The sequence below is a fragment of the Hibiscus syriacus genome, unplaced genomic scaffold, assembly GCF_006381635.1.
Source record: "Hibiscus syriacus cultivar Baekdansim isolate YM2019G1 unplaced genomic scaffold, ASM638163v2 tig00111061_pilon, whole genome shotgun sequence".
NCBI classification, from domain to species: domain Eukaryota; kingdom Viridiplantae; phylum Streptophyta; class Magnoliopsida; order Malvales; family Malvaceae; genus Hibiscus; species Hibiscus syriacus.
Window position 1 is genome coordinate 899,557 of NW_024062967.1, and position 20,964 is coordinate 920,520.

General features: G+C 37.2%; 1 protein-coding gene across 1 annotated transcript; it reads right to left on the reverse strand.

Annotated features, from left to right (window-relative positions):
* Positions 1 to 2,362: 2,362 nt before the first annotated feature.
* On the reverse strand, positions 2,363 to 15,819 carry LOC120151623 (ubiquitin-conjugating enzyme E2 22-like). The gene is made up of 6 exons (XM_039164009.1): positions 15,744 to 15,819; positions 15,334 to 15,446; positions 15,089 to 15,192; positions 10,580 to 10,733; positions 9,340 to 9,480; positions 2,363 to 2,590 (listed from the first exon to the last, which is right to left on the reverse strand). Exons 1-6 carry the CDS (start codon positions 15,787 to 15,789, stop codon positions 2,363 to 2,365), a joined length of 786 nt encoding a protein of 261 aa, XP_039019940.1. The 5' UTR covers positions 15,790 to 15,819.
* Positions 15,820 to 20,964: the final 5,145 nt, after the last annotated feature.

Sequence of the window (20,964 nt, forward strand, 5' to 3'; positions counted from 1 at the left end):
AGATCCCATATAAACTGCATCCTAGGGGATGCACCTTACACAAGTGGCATCCCAGTCAGAAAAAACCAGGTAAAGCGCGTCCCCGAGGATGCGCCTTTGTGCCACCTCAGTCAAAAGGGTGCTACTTCAGGAAATATTGGTCAAAAGGTGTTAGAAAGGGAAAATTACGGCTAAAAGGTGTCAGTTTAGTCAAATCGCCAAACAAATGTGGGTGAATGAGTTATTACCACATAAGTTAACGTTAGTAATCAGACTATTGCTGAATCAAGTAAGGTGGGGGGAGTTCGACACAAGAATAATACTGTAACTACTCTCACTAGGAGCATCTTAATCATACTGCAACAATTAGTAAACCCAATTAGTGTAGCATCGATAGGGACAATTACCCAATTGAACATTTCCTTGAATTGGGATAAGCAGGTAGCGATTCAGGTGATGGAAACGATGAAAACCAAATTTTACCATACCATAATGGCTGCCTCCTAAAAAATCTGACTCGCAATAATAATTCTAATGGCAATAACAAGGGACCTTCTACAGTCGAAGGACTTGCAAGAAAAGACAAAAACCAAGAAAAAATTGATCGATCGTGTACCGAGCAAACCAATGTTGGCAAAATATGTTCTAGCTATGACATCTGAACTATCCAGAGAAAATGCTAAGGGTGAAAATCTGGTCTTAGATCTTCATCGAGTCCAGGATAAAATTGATGAAGCAGTTCAATGGAGTACGGATACCATTTTCACCAATTCGAATATGCTAACATGCATGTTTAATCTTGTCATATTTTTTTCTTTAATCTCTATTATGATTAGAGTTTTATTTTGGAATATCCGGGGTGCTTTTAACCTTACTTTCAATCAGTATTTTAAGTTGGTGGTGAAGATTAAAAAGCCGAACATCTAAGAAGCACGAGTATGGAAAAGGGAGGCCGTTTCAAGTACCCGAAACGTCCCCGGCATGGGGATGGATGGGGGACGTCTCGGGGACACGTCACAGTAGTGGGGTATAACATTACAAGGTCGGGGATGTTTTGATCGAGACCTGGGATGTTTCGGAGACGGCATGTGACTATCACATGCATCTCCAGGGGTAATTTTGGTATTTTGCGTTAAAAAAAACCTAATCACTATCGGGAATGAGATCAAATTCAAAATCTCCTGTAAGCTTCCTTCTCCCGTACCCTCTCCTTTCTCTCCAACTCTCCAGCCAGACAGTTGCTCGTAAGTCATTCTTCTCTTTTCTATTTCAATTATGCAAAGTTTTATTGTGGTATTTCAAAGTTTCGTTATGCAAGGTTTCGTATCAGTAGATCCATGCCATAGAGAATTCTTTTTAGGAAAAAAAAAGCTTCGATGGTTCTTGCCAATCAAAAGATGTCGTTTCAATTCTAGCTTTAAAGATTTACTACACATGCATGCCAATTAAAACAATTTTTAGTCGTTGGTCTTTTTATATAAATTTAGTTTACATAATTTTATATAAAATATATGTTAAACATGAAAAAAATAAATGCAGAGGAAAAAATTAAAAAAATAGATGCTTAATTATTTTATATAAAATAATTTTAGTTTACAAAATGGTGGGGTTGAGTGGACTGTCACATTGACCATTTTAATTTACAAAAGTTGTTGTTTCGTTAGTAAGTGTAAATGGTATTGAATTCCAGAGTAAGAATATAAAAATAGAGGTTTTATTGTTAACAATGTTTGGTTTTTGTTGTTTAATATTGTTGTAGACTTAATATTGTGGTTTGAGTGTTGAGATTTGACACTTTAATATTATGGTTTGTTTATAGATTTTATTGTTTTAGACTTGTACCCTATCTTTTTAGAAATTGTCATTTTCTATCCCTGTCCCTATCCCCATACCTGTATCAGTACAACATAGCCGAACATGGTGACCTTTGAACCACGAATCAATGGTATTACTGCTAATGGTTTCATTCAAAAATCTGGTTTTGACTGTTCCTACCGGATTGAAGCGAGAGGGTTCTCTGTGTTGGATCATAAACTTGATCCATTATGGGAACCTAAACCCACACCCAAACTAAATTGATGTCATTGCTTACATCAATTAGGTGAAGATGTCATTGCTTACATCAATTTAGTTAGGTGACAATTAGTTATTTGTCTATTTTTAATGGTTTAAATTAGTTATTTGTGTGGTGTAGAATTGTTCTTAAGGAGTATAAATACCCCTCCCCATTTTAGTTTAAGCATCAAGAAAAGTTAAGAGCTTCTAAGTGAGTGAAGAAGAAAAGTCTTATAAGAGTGAGTTGTAGTATCATGTTATTAAGTGAGGGTGCTCTTGTAATATTTGTTTGAGTTTTAATAAAAGTTGTTTGTGTGGTGTTTAATTTCTAAAAAGTGGTATCAGAGCGAGCTGGAAAGATTGAAGGCTCGACGAGAGGAATCCAACGCCGCCAAAATCTTCCCAATCTAAGTTCTGACGCGCCGCCACGCACCGCTGGAAGACTGCTGTCAGAAAATCGAGTTGACTCACCGAGTTGAGCCGAGTCAGCCAAGTTGGAGCCCCTTGACCGAGTTCTCCAAGTCTCTTCCAAGGTTTTTCGGCATTCCGGATTCATCTGTGCAATCATATTTTGTAAATTCTCATTATATTGAGAGATATGGCAAATGGTATGTCACAATTCCAAGTTCCGACACTCAACAACAATAACTACGATCATTGGAGTATCGAAATGAAGGCACTTCTTGGATCATAAGATATCATAGAGAAAGACTATAATGAGTTGCGGATGATGATGCTTTTGCTACTCTTACACTAGATCAAAAGGCAACTTTGAAGAATTCAAGAAAGAGAGACAAAAAAGCTCTCTACCTCATCTATCAAGCATTAGATGATGATGGTTTTGAAAAGATTTCAAGTGCAAGCTCTATCAAGGAAGCATGGGAGAAGCTGTAAACCTCTTACAAAAGATCCGAGCAAGTGAAAAAGGTTTGTCTCCAAACATTAAGAGGTGAATTCGAATCCTTACACATGAAAGCATCTGAGTCTATTTTAGATTATTTCTCAAGAGTAGTAGTTGTTTCTAATCAATTAAAAAAATGGTGAAAAGTTAAAAGATGTGAGGATAATAGAGAAGATACTTCATTCGTTGGATCCCAAATTTGAGCACATCGTCGTGACGATTGAAGAAACTAAAGACTTGGAAGAAATGATGATCGAGCAACTCCAAGGATCATTGCAATCATACGAAGAGAAGAATAAGAAGAAGCATGGGTTTACTGAGCAACTCTTCAAGCTGTAACTCAAGGATATGCATGAAAGCCAACGCAATGATAGAAACCAACATGGCCTAGGCAGAGGTAGAGGCCATGGACGAGGTGGAAGTCGCAGTCGTGGATGAGGACGAGGTTGGAATTACAACAACTATGAGAAATGAGAAAACTCAACACGAGGCCGTGGAAGAATCAATCCGAACTCAAGATATGATAAATCTCAAGTTTGATGTTATAATTTTCAAAAGTTTGGGCATTATGCTTTAGAATGTAGAGCTCCCAACAACAAAATTGAGGAGAAAGCTAACTATGTGGAGAAAAAATAGATGGCAAAGAAACTCTTCTTCGAGCACGAAAGGAAACAGATGGTGGTCAAGCAAATTCCTGATATCTTGACAGTGGTGCAAACAATCACATGTGTGGAAGAAAGACATGTTCGTGGAGCTAGATGAGTCAGTAAGTGGAAATGTTTCATTTGGAGATGATTCCACAATAGCAGTGAAAGGGAGAGGTAACATACTTATCCGTTCGAAAGATGAGAGACATTAATTTATTTTAAATGTCTACTATATGCCCAATATGAAAAGTAACATCTTAAGTTTAGGACAACTGGTAAAGAAAGGTTATGATATTCATAGAAAGAATTATAATCTTTCTATAAAAGGTGATAAGAAAACTTCATTGCTAAAGTGTCGACGTCAAAGAATAGAATGTTCTTGATCAACATACAAAATGATGTTGCAAAGTGCCTGAAAGCTTGCTACAAAGATGCATCATGGCTTTAGCATCTTCAATTTGGGCATCTCAATTTTGGAGGTCTAAAGCTGTTATCTAAGAAGAAGATGACGAAGGGACTACCTCGCATCAACCATCCTGACCAGCTTTGTGAAGGGTGTCTAATCGGGAAACAATTCAGGAAAAGTTTTCCAAAGGACTCAGAGACTAGAGCCAAGAAACCACTTGAGCTCATCCATACCGATGTGTGTGGACCGATCAAGCCAAGCTCTCTCGGTAACAATAACTATTTTCTTCTCTTCATTGATGATTTTTCAAGAAAAACCTGGGTATGTTTCTTGAAACAGAAGTCGGAAGTTTTCGAAGTCTTCAAGAAGTTCAAAGTAGCAGTGGAAAGAGAAAGCGATAAAATGATCAAAGCCATGAGATCCGACCGAGGTGGAGAATTTACTTCCAGGGAGTTTCAAGAGTTCTGTGAAGCAAATGGAATTCATCGGCCAATGAAAGTTCCTAGATCCCCCAGCAAAATGGTGTGGCAGAAAGAAAGAACAAAACAATCCTCGACATAACACGAAGCATGCTCAAAAGCAAGAAACTACCCAAGGAATTTTGGGCGGAAGCAGTAGTATGTGCAATCTACTTGTCAAATCGATCCCCAACAATAAGTGTATGAGGAAATACACCGCAAGAGGCATGGAGTGGAAGAAAGCCTCATTTCCCACTTGAGAATCTTTGGAAGTATAGCCCATATTCACGTACTTGACGAGAGAAGGACGAAGCTTGATGATAAAATCGAGAGTTTTATCTTCATTGACTATGATGCTAATTCGAAAGGCTACAAGCTGTACAATCCAGACAATAAGAAGATTGTGATTAGTCGAGATGTGGTCTTCAACGAAGAATGAGAATGAGATTTTAACTCTCATGTAGATGACTTAAATTTCTTTTCTCAGTTTGAATAAGATGAGCAGACAATGAGGGAACAACTAGGTGAACCTCAACAAGAGCTTGAAACTCCACCCACTTCATCAACATCAACTACTCAATGAGACTCATCACCTTCGTCGTCGTCAAGTAGGAGTCAAAGTGAAAGAGTTGTGTAATGTACAAGAAGCCTTAAGAGATCTCTATGAGGTAACTGAACGAAAAGATAATATTACATTAATTTGTTTGTTTGTCAATTGTGAACCAGTGATATTTCAAGAAGTAGTACAAGAAAAGAAATGTAGAGAGGCAGTGGACGAAGAAATCAAGGCCATCGAGAAGAATGACACATGGGAACTTACCTCACTTCCCAAGGGATATAAGCCGATATGTGTCAAATAGGTGTACAAAACAAAGCAAAACGCCAAAGGAGTGATTTAAAGGCACAAGCCGAGGCTAGTTGCTAAAGGCTATATTCAAAAGGCTGGAATTGACTATAATGAGGTATTTGCTCCTGTTGCTCGATTGGAGACTATCAGACTAATCATTTCTTTGGCAGCTCAAAACAAGTGGAAGATACAAAAGATGAATATAAAGTCTGCCTTCCTAAATGGAGTTCTTGAAGAGGAAGTTTTGCATTCAGCGACCATCAGGCTACGAAGTCAAATGACACGATGACAAGGTGTTGAAGTTGAAGAAGGCTCTTTACGGGCTAAAACAAGCACCAAGGGCATGGAATAGTCGAATCAACAAGTATTTACAAAAGAATGGCTTCAACAAATGTCCCTACGAGCACACTCTATATATCAAGATCAAAGATGGAGATATTTTGATCGTGTGCCTCTACGTGGACGATTTGATCTTCACCGAAAGCAATCCAAGCATGTTTAATGAATTCAAGGCTGTGATGATGAAAGAATTTGAGATGACAGACATGGGGCTCATGGCGTACTACCTTGGCATTGAAGTTAAGCAATAAAAGGATGGAATTTTCATTTCACATGAAAGCTATGCAAAGGAGATCCTGAAGAAGTTCAAGATGGAGAACTGTAAGCTAATAAGCACACCGACAGAATACGGGATCAAGATATCCAAACATGAAGAAGGCGAAAGTGTAGATCCAACATTCTTCAAAAGTTTGGTGGGAAGTCTATGCTATCTAACTTCCGTGAGACTCGATATTCTTCACGCAATTGGATTGGTTAGTCGCTACATAGAATCTCCAACAACCACCCATTTTAAAGCCGCAAAGAGAATTCTTCGCTATCTGAAAGGTACAATTGACTTTGGATTGTTTTATTCAGTTTCTAATGATTACAAGCTTGTTGGATATAACGACAGTGATTGGGGTGGAGACATAGATAATCGAATGAGCACTACTGGATTCGTATTTTTCATGGGAGATACTGCTTTCACATGGATGTCAAAGAAACAACTTATAGTCACATTATCCACTTGTGAAGCAGAATATGTTGTTGCTACCTCATGCGTTTGTCATGCAATTTGGCTTAGAAATCTATTGAAAGAGATAGGTTTGATACAAGAAGAGCCTACCAAGGTTTGTGTCGACAACAAGTCAGCCATTTCCTTAGCAAAGAATCCAGTATTCCAAGATCGAAGCAAGCACATCGATATTTTCTACCACTATATAAGGGATGTGTTGCAAGAAACGATGTGGAAGTTGAATACGTGAAGTCATGAGATCAAGTTGTCGATATTTTTACCAAGCCACTGACAAGCGAAGACTTTATAAGATTAAGGAACTTAATAGGTGTCACAAGATCAAGTTTAAGGGGGATGTTGGATCATAAACTTGATCCTTATAGGAGCCTAAACCCACACCAATCTAATTGATGTCATTGCTTACATCATTTAGTTAGTGAGAGTTAGGTATTTGTCTATTTTTTAATGGTTTAGATTAGTTTATTTGTGTGGTGTAGGATTGTTCTTAAGTAGAATAATTCTAAGTGAGTAAAGAAGCAAAGTCTTATAAGAGTGAGTTGTAGTATCTTGTTTTTGAGTGATGGTGCTCTTGTAATATTTTTTTGAGTTTCAATAAAAAATTGTTTTGTGTGAGTGTTTAATTTTCAACACTCTGGTGAAATCTAGTTGCTCTGGAGAAATTCGGTTACATTCCACACCCTTGCTATCTCTCGCCAATACATTCATGGTTACTATTTCAGTGCTTATGGAGACCGTGGCTTTTTTATTATTTTGGTTTATGCCAGTCCGAATGGTAGGGTTCGAAGCGGTCTGTGGACTCAATTGAAAGCCTTAGAACCTAATTCTGGACGGCCTTGGATTTTAGGAGGTGACTTCAATGATATTAGCATTCATTTGGAGCAATAAGAGGGTTTCTCAACGGCGTACTGGTGTTTGTCCAAAATTCTGTGATTTCATATTTGACTCGAGGTTGATTGATATGGGATTTAATGGTCCTAAATTCACATGGAAATAAGGGACTCCTTCGTAACGGCTTGATAGATGTTTGTGTAATGCTAGTTGGTATGGAAAATTTGTTCGTTCTGAAGTGTTTCATCTTCAAAGATTGTGCTCTGAACATCGTCCAATTTTGGTGGACATGGGTATCGAACAGAATGTCATCTGTTCCCGGCCTTTTTGTTATATCGACGCTTTGGAGAGAACACCCAGATTTCCCGAACCTGATAAGATGCACATGGAGCCATGATAGAGGGTTATAGGAGGATATCAATGTTTTCCAAACCGAAAGCCGTAAGTGGAGTTTTGATGTGTTTGGTCATACTGGAAGACGAAATTCTTTGCTCATTTCTAGAATTCGAGGCATCAAAAGAACCCTTGAACGATCTTACAACCCTCACCTTCTGAATTTGGAGGTAGAGTGGCACCAAAAATCTCGGAATAATTGGATTTCAAAGGGGGAGAGGAATACTAAGTTCTTTCACTTATCCATTATCCCTCGCCAGAAACATACATGGTGAGCATGCTTAAATTATCGGATGGATCATGAAACTGTGACCAAGTTCAACTAAGGAAACATGCGGTAAACTTTTTCTAAAATTTGTTTACCAGTGAGAGATAAGCCAATGATTACTATGCTAGAAATTGTAATTTTTTTCAATTTAATGATGAAAATTTACGCCCTCTGATGGCTGAGATTACAATGGATGAAGTGTGGGAAATCGTGCGTAGTATGGCACCATTGAAGACTCCGGGTGTGGATGGATTTCAAGTGGTATTATTTTCAAAAAATTAAAACACAGTGGGCAAGTCCATTCACCACTTTGTCGAACGATTCTTTGATATAGGAGTTCTCGAGGAATGGGTTAACCAAACCTTACTTGTCCTTATTCCGAGGTCAGCAATCCAACTTTGATTCGTTAATTCAAACCTATTAACTTGTGTAATATTCTTTATAAGATTATTACCAAGCTTCTTGTCTGTCGACTGAAACCTTTCTTGCCAAAGTGGGTGAGAAAAGTAAGTTGCAAGGGTCGAGTCTTGTAGATTATAACCGACATGTATTTCAAAGTAAAATCTCTTTCGATGATTAATTAGAATTGAGGAAAAAAGACACTTGAAGCAATTTTAATCTTATTGATTTCTTTTAAAAATTTTGCTTTTTAAATTTTATCATTTTTAGACTTTTTTCAAACCCTCTTTTTTACTTCAATAGTTGAAACAGGATCAAAACAATTCGGCATTGGAAACTCCTAGCCCCTACGGATCGACCGTATTTCTCTGTACTTCTTTTACATTATTTATTTTGAGAAATAAAATTATTTTATTTGACAGTTATGACGCTTGTCATTAAGGATGTTTTGAATTGTTTCTATCAAGAATCGGGACATCGTATTAGTACTGCAAAGACAAAAATTTACTTCTCCAAAAACTAAACCAATAGTATGCGAGAAAACATTACAACGGGTTTCGAGTTTGAAGAACTCAGACTTAGGGACTTATTTTGGTGTACCAATCTTGCATGGTCGGATCACCAAAGCCGCTTATCTTTATCTAATTGACAGAATGAATCAACGCCTCGCTCTCCCGTGCTGGTCGTATTACACTAGCAAAGGCAGTTCTTCATGCAATTCTAGCCTATTTAATGCAATCTATATGGCTTCCCAAATGTATTTGTGATGAGATGAAAAAAATAATCAAAAGATCCGTGTGGGGGAAGAACAATGGGAATTCAGGTATTTCTCTTGTCAAATGGAAAACGGTGCAAAAACCTATTAAAAACGGTCGCTTAGGGTAGCACAATTTACATCAATAAAACAGAGCCTTTATGATGAAGATTGGAATTCAATTATGTCTAAACTGGAGCAGCTTTGGGTTCAAAAAATCCGAGCTAAATATAAATGGGAAGGTACATTACCTCTTGCTCTTCACCACAATAATGATTCAAAATTATGGAAAGGCTTATAATGTGTTTAGTATGATTTGAGAATATTACCTGGAATATCTGTGATGGTCGTGAAACTGATTTCTGGTATGACCATTGACTGGATGGAGAAAATCGGCTTGTCTTTTCATACAAGGGACCCAACTCTCCAAATTCGACTCCTGTCTGTGATATGGCGCTCCCCTCAGGATCCTGGGATTGGGAGAAACTTTCAGAATTGTTCCTAGACAAAATCCCGCAACGTATTGTTGTTGTTCATCCCCCACAGGCGTGTTTAGGTCTTGATGTTCCAGGTTAGAGATGGGAATCTGACAGGAATTTCACCACTAAATCAGCTTACTGTTCGTTAATGCACCACGAAGAAGTTAACCACCAAGTTCAGTAGAGTAAGCTTTGAAAATTGGAGATTCCTCAAAGGATTAGGATGTTCTCATGGACAACCATTCATGATCGTCTCCTTACAAATGTCGAATGTTATAGACGTCATTTGTCGACCTCGGAGGAAGGTACAATATGTCATGGAGGAACCGAGGACATGAATTACGTCATGCGTAAATGCAAAATAGCAAACCATGTTTGGTTGAGATTGAAACATGTTAATAAACCAAATGAATTCCTATTGAAGCCCTTCAAGCAGTGGATGGAGCAGAAACTTTGGAACCGCACTACAGCAAAATTGTTTTTTAGCGGCGTTTTTTAGTTCTATAACGGCGTTTTTCAGCGCCGCTAAAAGTACTTGCGACGATAGGAAAAACGCTGCAAGAAGCGCCGGCAATACCAGTGTTGCTAAAGGTAGCGGCGTTTTAGAACCAAAAACGCCGCAATAGGTCAAGATCTATAGCGACGTTTTTGGAACAAAGGTCGCAAAAGGTCGATATTTATAGCGGCGTTTTTGGTACAAACGCCACAAAAGGTTGATATAAAAACGCAGCAAAAGGTCATATCTATAGCAGCGGTTTTTGGAAAAACGTCGCAAAAGGTCAGATATATAGCGGCATATTTGGATACAAACGTCGCTAATTTCCTTTTTTAGCTTAAATTAATTGATTTTGCATATTTCATTTATGCAATACATCACCTAAATTTAATATCATGTAGTTTTATCTAATTAACAACAACCATAAAATTTAATTAAGACACACATTATGCAGAAAAATACTTAACAACAAAATAAATTAAAATTTATAAACATTACAATTAAATGTAATGTAGTTTGACATTATTCTCTAGAATTTAGTCTAGGTTCTTTCACTTTCAATTAAAAAAATATTGTTCACCCATGTAGGCCAACATTCAACAATAACCCGACACCACTTGCTGCATTTTTCTGCTCAACATTCAGAACCGAGTTGTGACGCTGCTCCACATACAACGTCGTAGTTGACTCACAAATAGCTCCTGATTTGAATTTTGGTTTTGGCTTTGCATGGATTCCGATATAAAGCCTGTGTTAAGAACATAAGATTGTGAGACCTGCATAGTTGTGCATCACTCATACCATCTTTGGTCCTTCCTATTTAAATCGGTTCACAAAACAATAGATGCTCTTATATGATGTTAAACTATAATATTATCTATCTGCAAGGCATAATAGAATAAGATTGAAAGCTGATCGTCCGTTTGTAGAAAAAGTAGAACAACTAAAGTAATATACAGAATGTGAAGTCATTCCAACTAGACGAGTTTGTGACCTTCCAACTGAAGGTCCTATATTCTCACATCGCAAAATATTAAAATAATTGTTGGAAATCCTTAAATTAAGGAGATTCTCTACCTTAGTACTAGGAATTTCCTTGTAAATATTAGTCATGATCTAATTACTAATTTTTAGGGATAGGCTTATTATTAGAGATTATTTTCATTTGATCCTACTCATTTGTCTCTCTCTCTTCCCTAAACATTTTTTTTATTTTTTTATTCTCTCATGGGTGATATCAATGAAACCCTCTCTAATTTCGGTTCAAATAGGCCATGGTGTAGCCACTGTAACCGGGTTGGACATACCAAGGAGAAATGCTTTAAACTCCATGGTTATCCTGGAAAAAATCAGAAAGAAAACAAGGCAGCAATGATATCTACTACTGAAGAAGATGCCCAGGATGTTCGGCTCACCAAAACTCAACTTGAGGCTCTTCATAAACTCATCGGGACTCCTACAACCATTGGATCACTAGCTATTCAATGTACTGCCTTAAATACTACACATGAACCAATCTGGATACTAGATTCAGGTGCATCCAACCACATGACAGGTAATATAAGGTTGTTTCACACATATTTACCTTGTCATGATCACTCCCGGATTCGCATAGCTAATGGATCTTACTCCTCGGTGGCTGGAATTGGAACGATCAGACTCACTGAAAATTTTTACATTGATAAAGTTTTATATGTTCTAAATCTTTCTTGTAATTTACTCTCAATTAGCAAGCTTACCAAGGATGAGAAAGTACTTGTTGAATTTTTTGTTTTCGGTTGTGTGGTTCAGGAACAGGAATCGAGGAAGATGATTGACACTACTAAAGTTGATGATGGCTTATATATTTGGAATAAAAATAGTTCACGAGAAGGGATGTCCTTATCTACATCGAAAGAAGAATCTATCATGCTATGGCACCGTAAACTAGGGCACCCTAATTTTACGTACTTGAAAAAACTGTTTCCTCTATTATTTCTAAATAAGAAAATAAGTTCCTTGAATTGTGAAGTTTGCCAACTGTCTAAACATACTCGTGTCCCTTATCCTTTGAAACCTTATGTTCAATCTCAACCTTTCTCTTTAATCCACAGTGATCTATGGGGAGCCAGTCGAGTAAAAAATGTCACAGGGGCTAGGTGGTTCATAACATTCATTGATGACCACACTAGAGTTTGTTGGATCTATCTTCTCAAAGAAAAACCGAAGTCTCTAGAGTCTTCCAAAGTTTTCATTCAATGATTCAAACTCAGTTCAATTCTAAAATTCATACCCTTAGAACTGATAATGGGAGAGAGTACTTCAATTCTATCCTAAGCTCTTATCTTTCTGAGCAAGGAATCATACATCAGAGTTCTTGTTCTGACACCCCTCAATAAAATGGGGTTTTCGAGAGGAAAAACATACACCTTTTAGCCGTGGCTCGTGCTCTTATGTTTACTATGGGTGTACCGAAGTATTTATGGGGAGAAGCTGTTCTCACTGCTTGTTATCTTATAAACCGACTCCCATCAAAGGTATTAAACTTTCAAACACCTTTACATACCTCTTCAAAATATTTCCCTTGTTTCGTGTTCCTAATCTCCCAACCAAAACTTTCGGTTGCAAAGCATTTGTCCACAATCATCAACCTAACCGATCTAAACTTGATCCTAGAGCTCACACTTGTGTCTTTCTTGGATACTCACATACACAAAAGGGGTACAAGTGTTATTCTCCAACCCTACACCGGATGTTTGTGTCCCTTGATGTTACTTTCTTCGAAAACGAGACATATTTTTTAGCCTCTCATCTTCAGGGGGAGATATTTAGTGAAGATGAGACATTGAACAACCTTCTCATTATACCTCAAGACTCTATCAATCCTACCACCACTACTGAAAATCCTACAGCCACTGCTGAAAGTCCTACAACCATTTTAATTCCTGATTTGGACCCCGTTTTACTCGACTCCACTGTGCAACAACAAGAAACAAGGGCGATTAATCATACAAATGAAGAAAAATAACCCTCTCTTTCTGAAAAACAACAAGAAAAAACTCAGCAGCTTCGTGTATATTCTCGGAAACATCAGCTGCCAGAAACTGAAACAACAGTGCCAATGCCATCTTTACCCGAGGACTGTCCTGAGGAAGAAGTCTCACCTCCTTCGCTTCCATCTATCTTCCAATTGTAATCAGAAAGGGCACGAGAAGCTGCACTCAACATCCCATTTCTCAGTTTGTATCATATGGGAACTTGTTTAAATCCTACAATGCCTTTATTTCTAATATTGACTCTGTAGAAACTCCAAAGAACATAGAAGAGGCTCTTAAGTCAACCAAATAGAAGCAAGCCGTGTTGGAAGAAATAAAGGCTCTTGAAGATAATAAAACGTGGGAAATATCTAAACTACCTACTGGAAAGAAGACCGTGGGTTGTAAGTGGATTTTCACTACGAAAGTTAAACCAGATGGGAGCATTGATCGATACAAGGCTAGACTTGTGGCCAGGGGTTTCATTCAAACATATGGGTTGGACTACGAGGAAACATTTGCACCAGTGGCCAAACTAAATACTATTCGAGTGCTGTTCTCAATTGCTGTCAATTTAGATTGACCTTTGATCCAATTGGATGTAAAGAATGTTTTTCTCAATGGAGAATTAAACGAAGAAGTCTACATAGATTTTCCGCCCGGATTCGAATGAAGCAAGGGCCAAGTATGCAAGTTGAAGAAGTCTTTGTATGGACTAAAGCAATCCCCCAGGGCTTGGTTTAATCATTTTGCCAAAGCCATGACGAGTAGACAGTATATTCAAGGTCAAGCTGATCACACCTTATTCTACAAACACTCGGCTAATGGGAAGTGTTGTCTTCTCATTGTATGCGTTGATGACATAATATTGACAGGAGATGACTCTATTGAAATTGAAAGACTAAAAGAATTCTTAAGTCTTGAGTTTCAACTTAAAGACTTGGGGAATCTTAGATATTTTCTTGGAATGGAGATAGCAATGTCAAAGGCAGGTATTTCAATCTCTCAAAGAAAGTTTGTTCTTGATCTACTTTCTGAAGTTGGACTGTTGGGTTGCAAACCTGCTGAGACTCTCATGGAACCCAACCTTAAATTAGGAACTGATAAGGATGGAGAAGAGGTAGACAGGGGGAGATATCAAAGGTTAGTGGGAAAACTTATCTATCTTTCTCATACTCGTCCAGACATAGCGTTTGGAGTAAGTGTTATTAGTCAATTTATGCATGCTCCTAGGGAGAAACATTTGGAAGCTGCCTACAGGATATTGAGATATTTAAAAGGGACTCCGGGTAAGGGGTTGCATTTCAAGAAAAATGTAAATCGAAGCATAGAAGTCTACATTGATGCAGACTGGGCAGGTGCTATTAATGACAGGCGCTCCACAAGTGGTTATTGTAGCTATGTTTGGGGTAATCTCATGACATGGAGGAGTAAAAAGCAGTCGGTTGTGGCACGCAGCAGTGCTGAAGCTGAGTATCGAGCTCTGTCCCAAGGTATATGTGAAGGAATGTGGCTACAACGGCTAATGGGAGATCTAAAACTATCCTATACAACACCTATAATACTGAATTGTGACAACCAGACAGCAGTTAATATAGCTCACAACCCTGTACACCATGACCGCACCAAGCATGTGGAAATCGATCGCCACTTCATTACAGAGAAAATTAACAAAGGAGAAGTTTGTGTTTCATATCTACCTACTCGACAACAAGTAGCAGATGTGTTAACCAAGAGCTTGAGCAGAAAAAGGTTCGAAGAAAATTATGGGCAAGCTAGGTTCGATTGACATCTACACTCCAGCTTGAGGGGGAGTGTTGGAAATCCTTAAATTAAGGAGACTCTCTACCTTAGTTCTAGGAATTTCCTTGTAAATATTAGTCATGATCTAATTACTGATTTTTAGGGATAGGCTTATTATTAGAGATCATTTCCTTGTAAATATTAGAGATTATTTCCTTTTTTATTTTTTTCTGCTATGTTAAAAAGGGTGTACTCCTATTCGAAGAAATAAGAGACTTTTCTTCTTCCTAAATTTGTTCAATAACGAATAAATTTGTTAGGTATAGATGGGTTAGGCAAGCCACACCTGGCATGCCGGGCATACTCATCATAATTTTCAAGCAGCATCTTGCCAGCCTGTTCATTTAGAGTTGATTCTGGAAATGGTTCAATCAATAAACACCTAACTACCTGCTGTGGCAAGGAAGATAAAAGACATGAATCTAAAGTTCTACAGCAGAATTACCGAAAGAAATTTGCAGTCCTTTGCGGTTCTTATCAAACAAACTGATAAAAAATACAAGAATCAAGTATGGGTCCGATGGAACTTACAATGAGGACATGTCGTAATCCAAGACTTGGATTCCAATCCTTTTTTAGAGTGTTTACGCAAATTTCACCATTGGTCGCAATATTTGGATGAAAAATCTTTGTCAGGAAGTAGCCTGCAGTACCCAAGGACTTCATAATATTCACTATTGCTTGGTAACTAAAAAATCCAAGATGATTCACATGACCCAGTTTTGAATTTTTCTAGCTCATAGCAGCGTTGAAATCTAACTATGCTTGGATTACTATAATAACTTATAAAACACGCCTATTAAACGCAACTGCAAGCAATGAAGTTGCGTTATTATACTTCAGAAGTCCGAATGGCATGATCCAGTTTTGAAATTTTCTAGCTCATAGCAGTGTTGAAATCTAATTATGTCTGGATTACTATAATAACCTATAAAACATACCTTTTGGAGGAGAATGAGGGAAATCACGAGACAATAATAACTTCATACGGAAAACACCATTTTCATATGGAGTCCCAGATGCAAAGCCGAAATTATTCTCAGTAAATGGAAGAGTAACAAGCATGCTGCAAAGGAAGTAAATTTGTCTGGAGAGAATTACTTGCCTGGCCCTTCAATGTCGGCATAAATGATTGAAAAGTCATCATCATTTACACCCGCTCCAGAAATATAACTGTCTGGAATGCCTTCCATTTTGGTTCTAAAGCAGCATCCTAAAGCACAGAAAAAGATACAAACAAGAAAGCCATAAAAGGTTGCAACTATGATGGAAACATTTGAGCTCTAAATAAAAAAAATCGTTAGAATATGTTAAGGTTCAAGAAGATAATAATATATAACAAGCAAAACATATCATACCTTATACTTATCCTTGACATCGGAGACAGAAAAGGCTATGTCAAACTGAGATTTCTCATTAGGTGTTGACAACTAGTTGAGAGCATAAAAATTTAAAGCTGATCAGTTGATGGGATCCTCAACTTCACAAATACCATGAACTCAAAAATTATATATAAGAATTAACTACACAAACTGACTCATTCTTTTTTGGTGAATCCATGCATGGTATAGTTAGTCCACAAGCAATTAGGCAGGCTTCGAATTTGGAACTAATAATAACTGATTACAATGTTATTTCCTTTATTTATTCTTTGAGCTTCTCAACATACAATAAATGCGATAAAAGGTAACCCACACTTAACTTCCCTCCACTTCAATATCTTATTTGTATTTATATGTTCTCTGTATAGTGAGCATGATATGACATAAAATATTATAGATAAATGATAATAAGCAGGGTTTTAAAAAACAGTCTGCGACCGCGATTTCGGCCGCGATATAGCGGTTTTGCCGCCATCCGAATTACCCGCGACGACCGCAATAGCGTCCGCGACAGCCGCAATAGCGCCCACGACGGCCGCAATCACGGTAAATCCGAAATAACCAAAAACGCGACCGCGATTTGAAACCCTGATAATAAGTGCAATGCAAAGAACACACCAGGAAAAGTGGTTCTACTTTTGTTCTTTTCCTTTTTAAAGGTCTCTATATCACACAAGAAAGTGGAAAGTGATACTCTCGTACCTTAATTTTCTTTGAAATGCTTCTCTTATTCAATTTCTTCTTCTTGTTGTTTTCTTTCCCTTTCATCTTCTTTTCCCTGCAACTGTTAATGAAATCAATACACTAACAAAATTGAAAGTGGAAAACCATAAGTTTATTTTTTTGGGGGGGAGAGGTTCCCCACCTTAAAAAATACACCTAAAGCATCTATTCTTCATCTCAACGAAAAAGGAAAGAAGGAAAACAAAAAATCATATTCACATTACCAAGTGAGGACAACGTAGCAACATTTTATCAGCAACCCAATCTATGTGAAAACCATGGAAAGGCAAAACACAGGAACTGTGTATGACTACAATTACATTCCATACAAATCTAGTAAAGGTTCCAGAATGTTCAATTCCGGGGGGATTCCAACAAAAAGTTCCATTTTCAAACTTTTTCTTAGCTCTAGATGGATTATGTTCATTTCTAACAATAGTCTCCCCATCCGCATACAAAGCAATCTCCTCGCCTAGACGAATTTCCCTCTGACTACATCCATAAAAGCAATCAAAGCCTTCATTGAACAATTAAATAAACAAAATACTCAAAGCAAGTAAAAAAATAATAACAATATACCTAAGAGGACGGAACCGAACTATAAAGGTGACATTTTCCTTGGATCGGTCAGTATCCACATGCAAATTCTCAGAGTAACTATATTGTGGCTTGCTTCGAGCCGATGAAGATGCTGGTGAGCTCTGGCAATCGATAGAAGTTTCTAGAAATTGTTTGGATGATGAAGTTGTTGAAGATGAAGGTGAATTTATAGCCTTTCAGTTGCTTGAACCTAATTTCTTCGTTTTTGATCCTCTTCTCGACGACATTTTCACCTCACTAAGGAATTCTCGCTTCTACACACAAGAAACACAAAAACGAAAGGGGGAAAAAGCAACTCAAAATTAGAAAAATAAAATAAAAAAGTGAAGCTAAAAAGATAGAAATTAATTACGGAAATAGCTACATTGTCATAAAATTGATTAACATAAGATGAAATTTAAAGCAATTTCCATTTCCTAAAAAGAAAATTTTTAGTATTTCTTTTCACTTAAATTTTTAAATAAAGCTTACCCATATCTTGATTCCTTCCACCATTAAAAATAAAACAAAGAATTAATGGAGAATGAAGCTTACCCATATATACTGTGTATAAAAGAACAAGGGCTGAGCTTGAAATTAGCGGTGCTCCAAAGCCAAGAAAGAGAGAGAGAGAATGGAAAACTTAGAAAGATACTATGAGATATTACCAGAGGGATATGCCAAATGTGAAGGGAGAAGAACACACCAGGAATGGTGTTGGAAGCGACAACGTTGGAGGCGAAGAAGGTTGGGCGCAGTGAAGGAGATGCCTACTGTAGTTTTGTGGGTAAGTTGTAAACGGCGGAAAGTAGACAAAAAAAGGAAGATGAAAAATGACTAGGGCTAGAGGAGATTTAAAACTGACTTTGCGGCGTTTAACAATACAAACGCCACTACAGTGTAACCAATTGTGGCATTTTTAATTAAAAACACCACTAATGTTAAAAACATTTGCGACGTTTACTGAAAAAAGGCACTATATATAATTTTATTGCGGCATTTTTTTGTAAAACACCATTAAAGTACGATTCATTTGCGGCGTTTGTTACCAAAATGCCGCTAAAGTTATAATTTGTTGCGGCGTTTATTAAAAACGCCACTATAGGTTAACCCTATTACGACGCCGCTAAAGTCCTAATCTGTTGCGGCGTTTATTGAAAAAAATGCCACTATAGATAGACCTGTTGCGGTGTTTATTGAAAAAAATGCCACTATATATGAACCCTAAAGCGACATTTTCTAAAGTTATCATTTTATGACGTTTAGAATGTAAATGCCGCTATATGTTGAAACTTAGTGGCGTTTACTCTCAAAACGCCGCTAAAGAACAATTTTGCTTGCAATAATGAAATTGGTCTCTGAAATTTGCTGTCATTTGTTGGTAATTGTAGAAGCATAGGTGTAGTTTATTATTTGACCCTAACTACATGCTGAAACTTAGTGGCGTTTAATCTCAAAATGCCGCTAAAGAACAGTTTTGTTGTAATGTAGGTCAGTTTGCTTGCAATAATGAAAATTGGTCTCTGAAATTGCTGTCATTTGTGGGATCGAGTCCCACGGAGGGCATTTCATAATTCGGAGGTCTCTTATGGAAGCTGTTCTCAACCTGGTGTTGGGGGTAGCCTACTATCTTACCTCCCCTTACCCCATACATATGGGAAAAAGGGACAGCCATTTTTTTGTAGAAGCATAGGTGTAGTTTATTATTTGACCCTAACTACATGCAAAAGGAGGACCTCATCACTCGAAACGAAAGAATGCTTGAGTAAATTGTAGCAGCCAACGTGATGACAATGGGTACTACTCCTATAGCGTTTATCACTCCTTTATTCTGGAAACGTCCACCGATTGGTTGGGTTAAGGCGAATGTAGATGGGGAGATGAGACCTAAAGATAATATGGCAGCTGGTGGTGGTTTGTTACGTAACTCCAAGGGTGATTGGATCTATGGTTTCACACGTGCTTTGGGAAGATGTTCTGCTCTTGTTGCCGAGCTATGGGTTGTCCATGACATTACTTTGCATGCTTGGAGGTTAGGATTCCCAGAAATTGAAGTGGAAACGAATAATCTTGAAGTTACAAAAATATGGAACCATTCTTCAGAAGCTCTCAGGGGAAGAGCTTTGATCGACGCCATTTATAAACTTAGAGATCAGGATTGGAATACGGTATTCCGACATGTACGCCGTGAACAGAATACTGCTGATGTTCTAGCAACCTTGAGCCGCGGTTCTGATTTGGAAGTTACACGTTTCACACATCCGCCTGATAATATGCATGTTATCTTGTAGAAAGACTACGTTCAATCTAGTTAAATTTCAATTTCTTTGTATTATGAATTTTTTAATATATATTATTTTGTAATCATCTAGTACTATTAAAAAGATCAAAAATTTTGGATTCACTTACAAATATAAAATTTAAAAACTTTTTTATCAATATGGGTTGATTATAAGGGATAATACATGTTCGAAAGAGTCTCAATCATTTAATACTGAACGTTCAAATATGTTGCAGACGATATGCTTGAACTCGATACATATAAGAATAACAATAATCTCTTTAATTACTAAGATCGTTTGATTCATACAATTTAAATGTTTTAGAAATATCTTCATTTTCTGTTATTAATATGAATTATTAGTTTTCATTAATCTATTTAGAATATAGAGATTAAGAATTCCAAATTTTGACCATGGGAAAATATTTTGTAAAAAATTTAAAAATAAAAAATATTCGGTTCACCATTAGCAAACTTTGTTTATTCCATTGAAGATCATGTGTACCCTGACATGAACCGGATATTCTTTTTCTTCTAGAATAGGAATAAAGCATAATATTCTGATGGAAGAAGACGATGAGAATAAAATAAAAACCGGATATTCTTCATTTTTATAATCATGTCCGGTTCGGTTCCGTTCCGTTCAACAAGATAAACGAGTTAGTTATAAAGATTATAATAATTTGGAAGCTAACTGCACTGCACTGCACCATAGGATTACCTGGGTTTCACTTTCACCAAACATCAAATTTCTTTTCTTTTGCCAGTCATTGTCCTCCAAAGGCTTTTTCGTCCCTTTATGAAAAGAAGCAAAAAGGTCCAGTAGTTTTATGCTTTTTAGGTACCAAATCGAATAAAAATAATGGACAGAATAAGGATGGATCGAAAGAGCCTCAGAGTGGTCGTATTCATAAATATTAAGTATTTTTTTATATTTTTATTAATAATATAATTTTGCATCTCTAAAATTTTACAATTTAGAGCAACAAAACGGGAGTCCTTTGTTCTTTTGGACTTTTTACAATGCGAAGTGTGTGCATCTTCGTTCTTTCATCGAGGTTGTTTGTAGAGTAGCTCCGACTCTAACTAGCAAAATGTTCGATGCACCTTAAGTTCGAGTTCTGAGCTTATTCTCCGAAATGGGATTCGGTTCAATTACACTCAAATCCAAAACTCAAAGACATGCATGCACACATG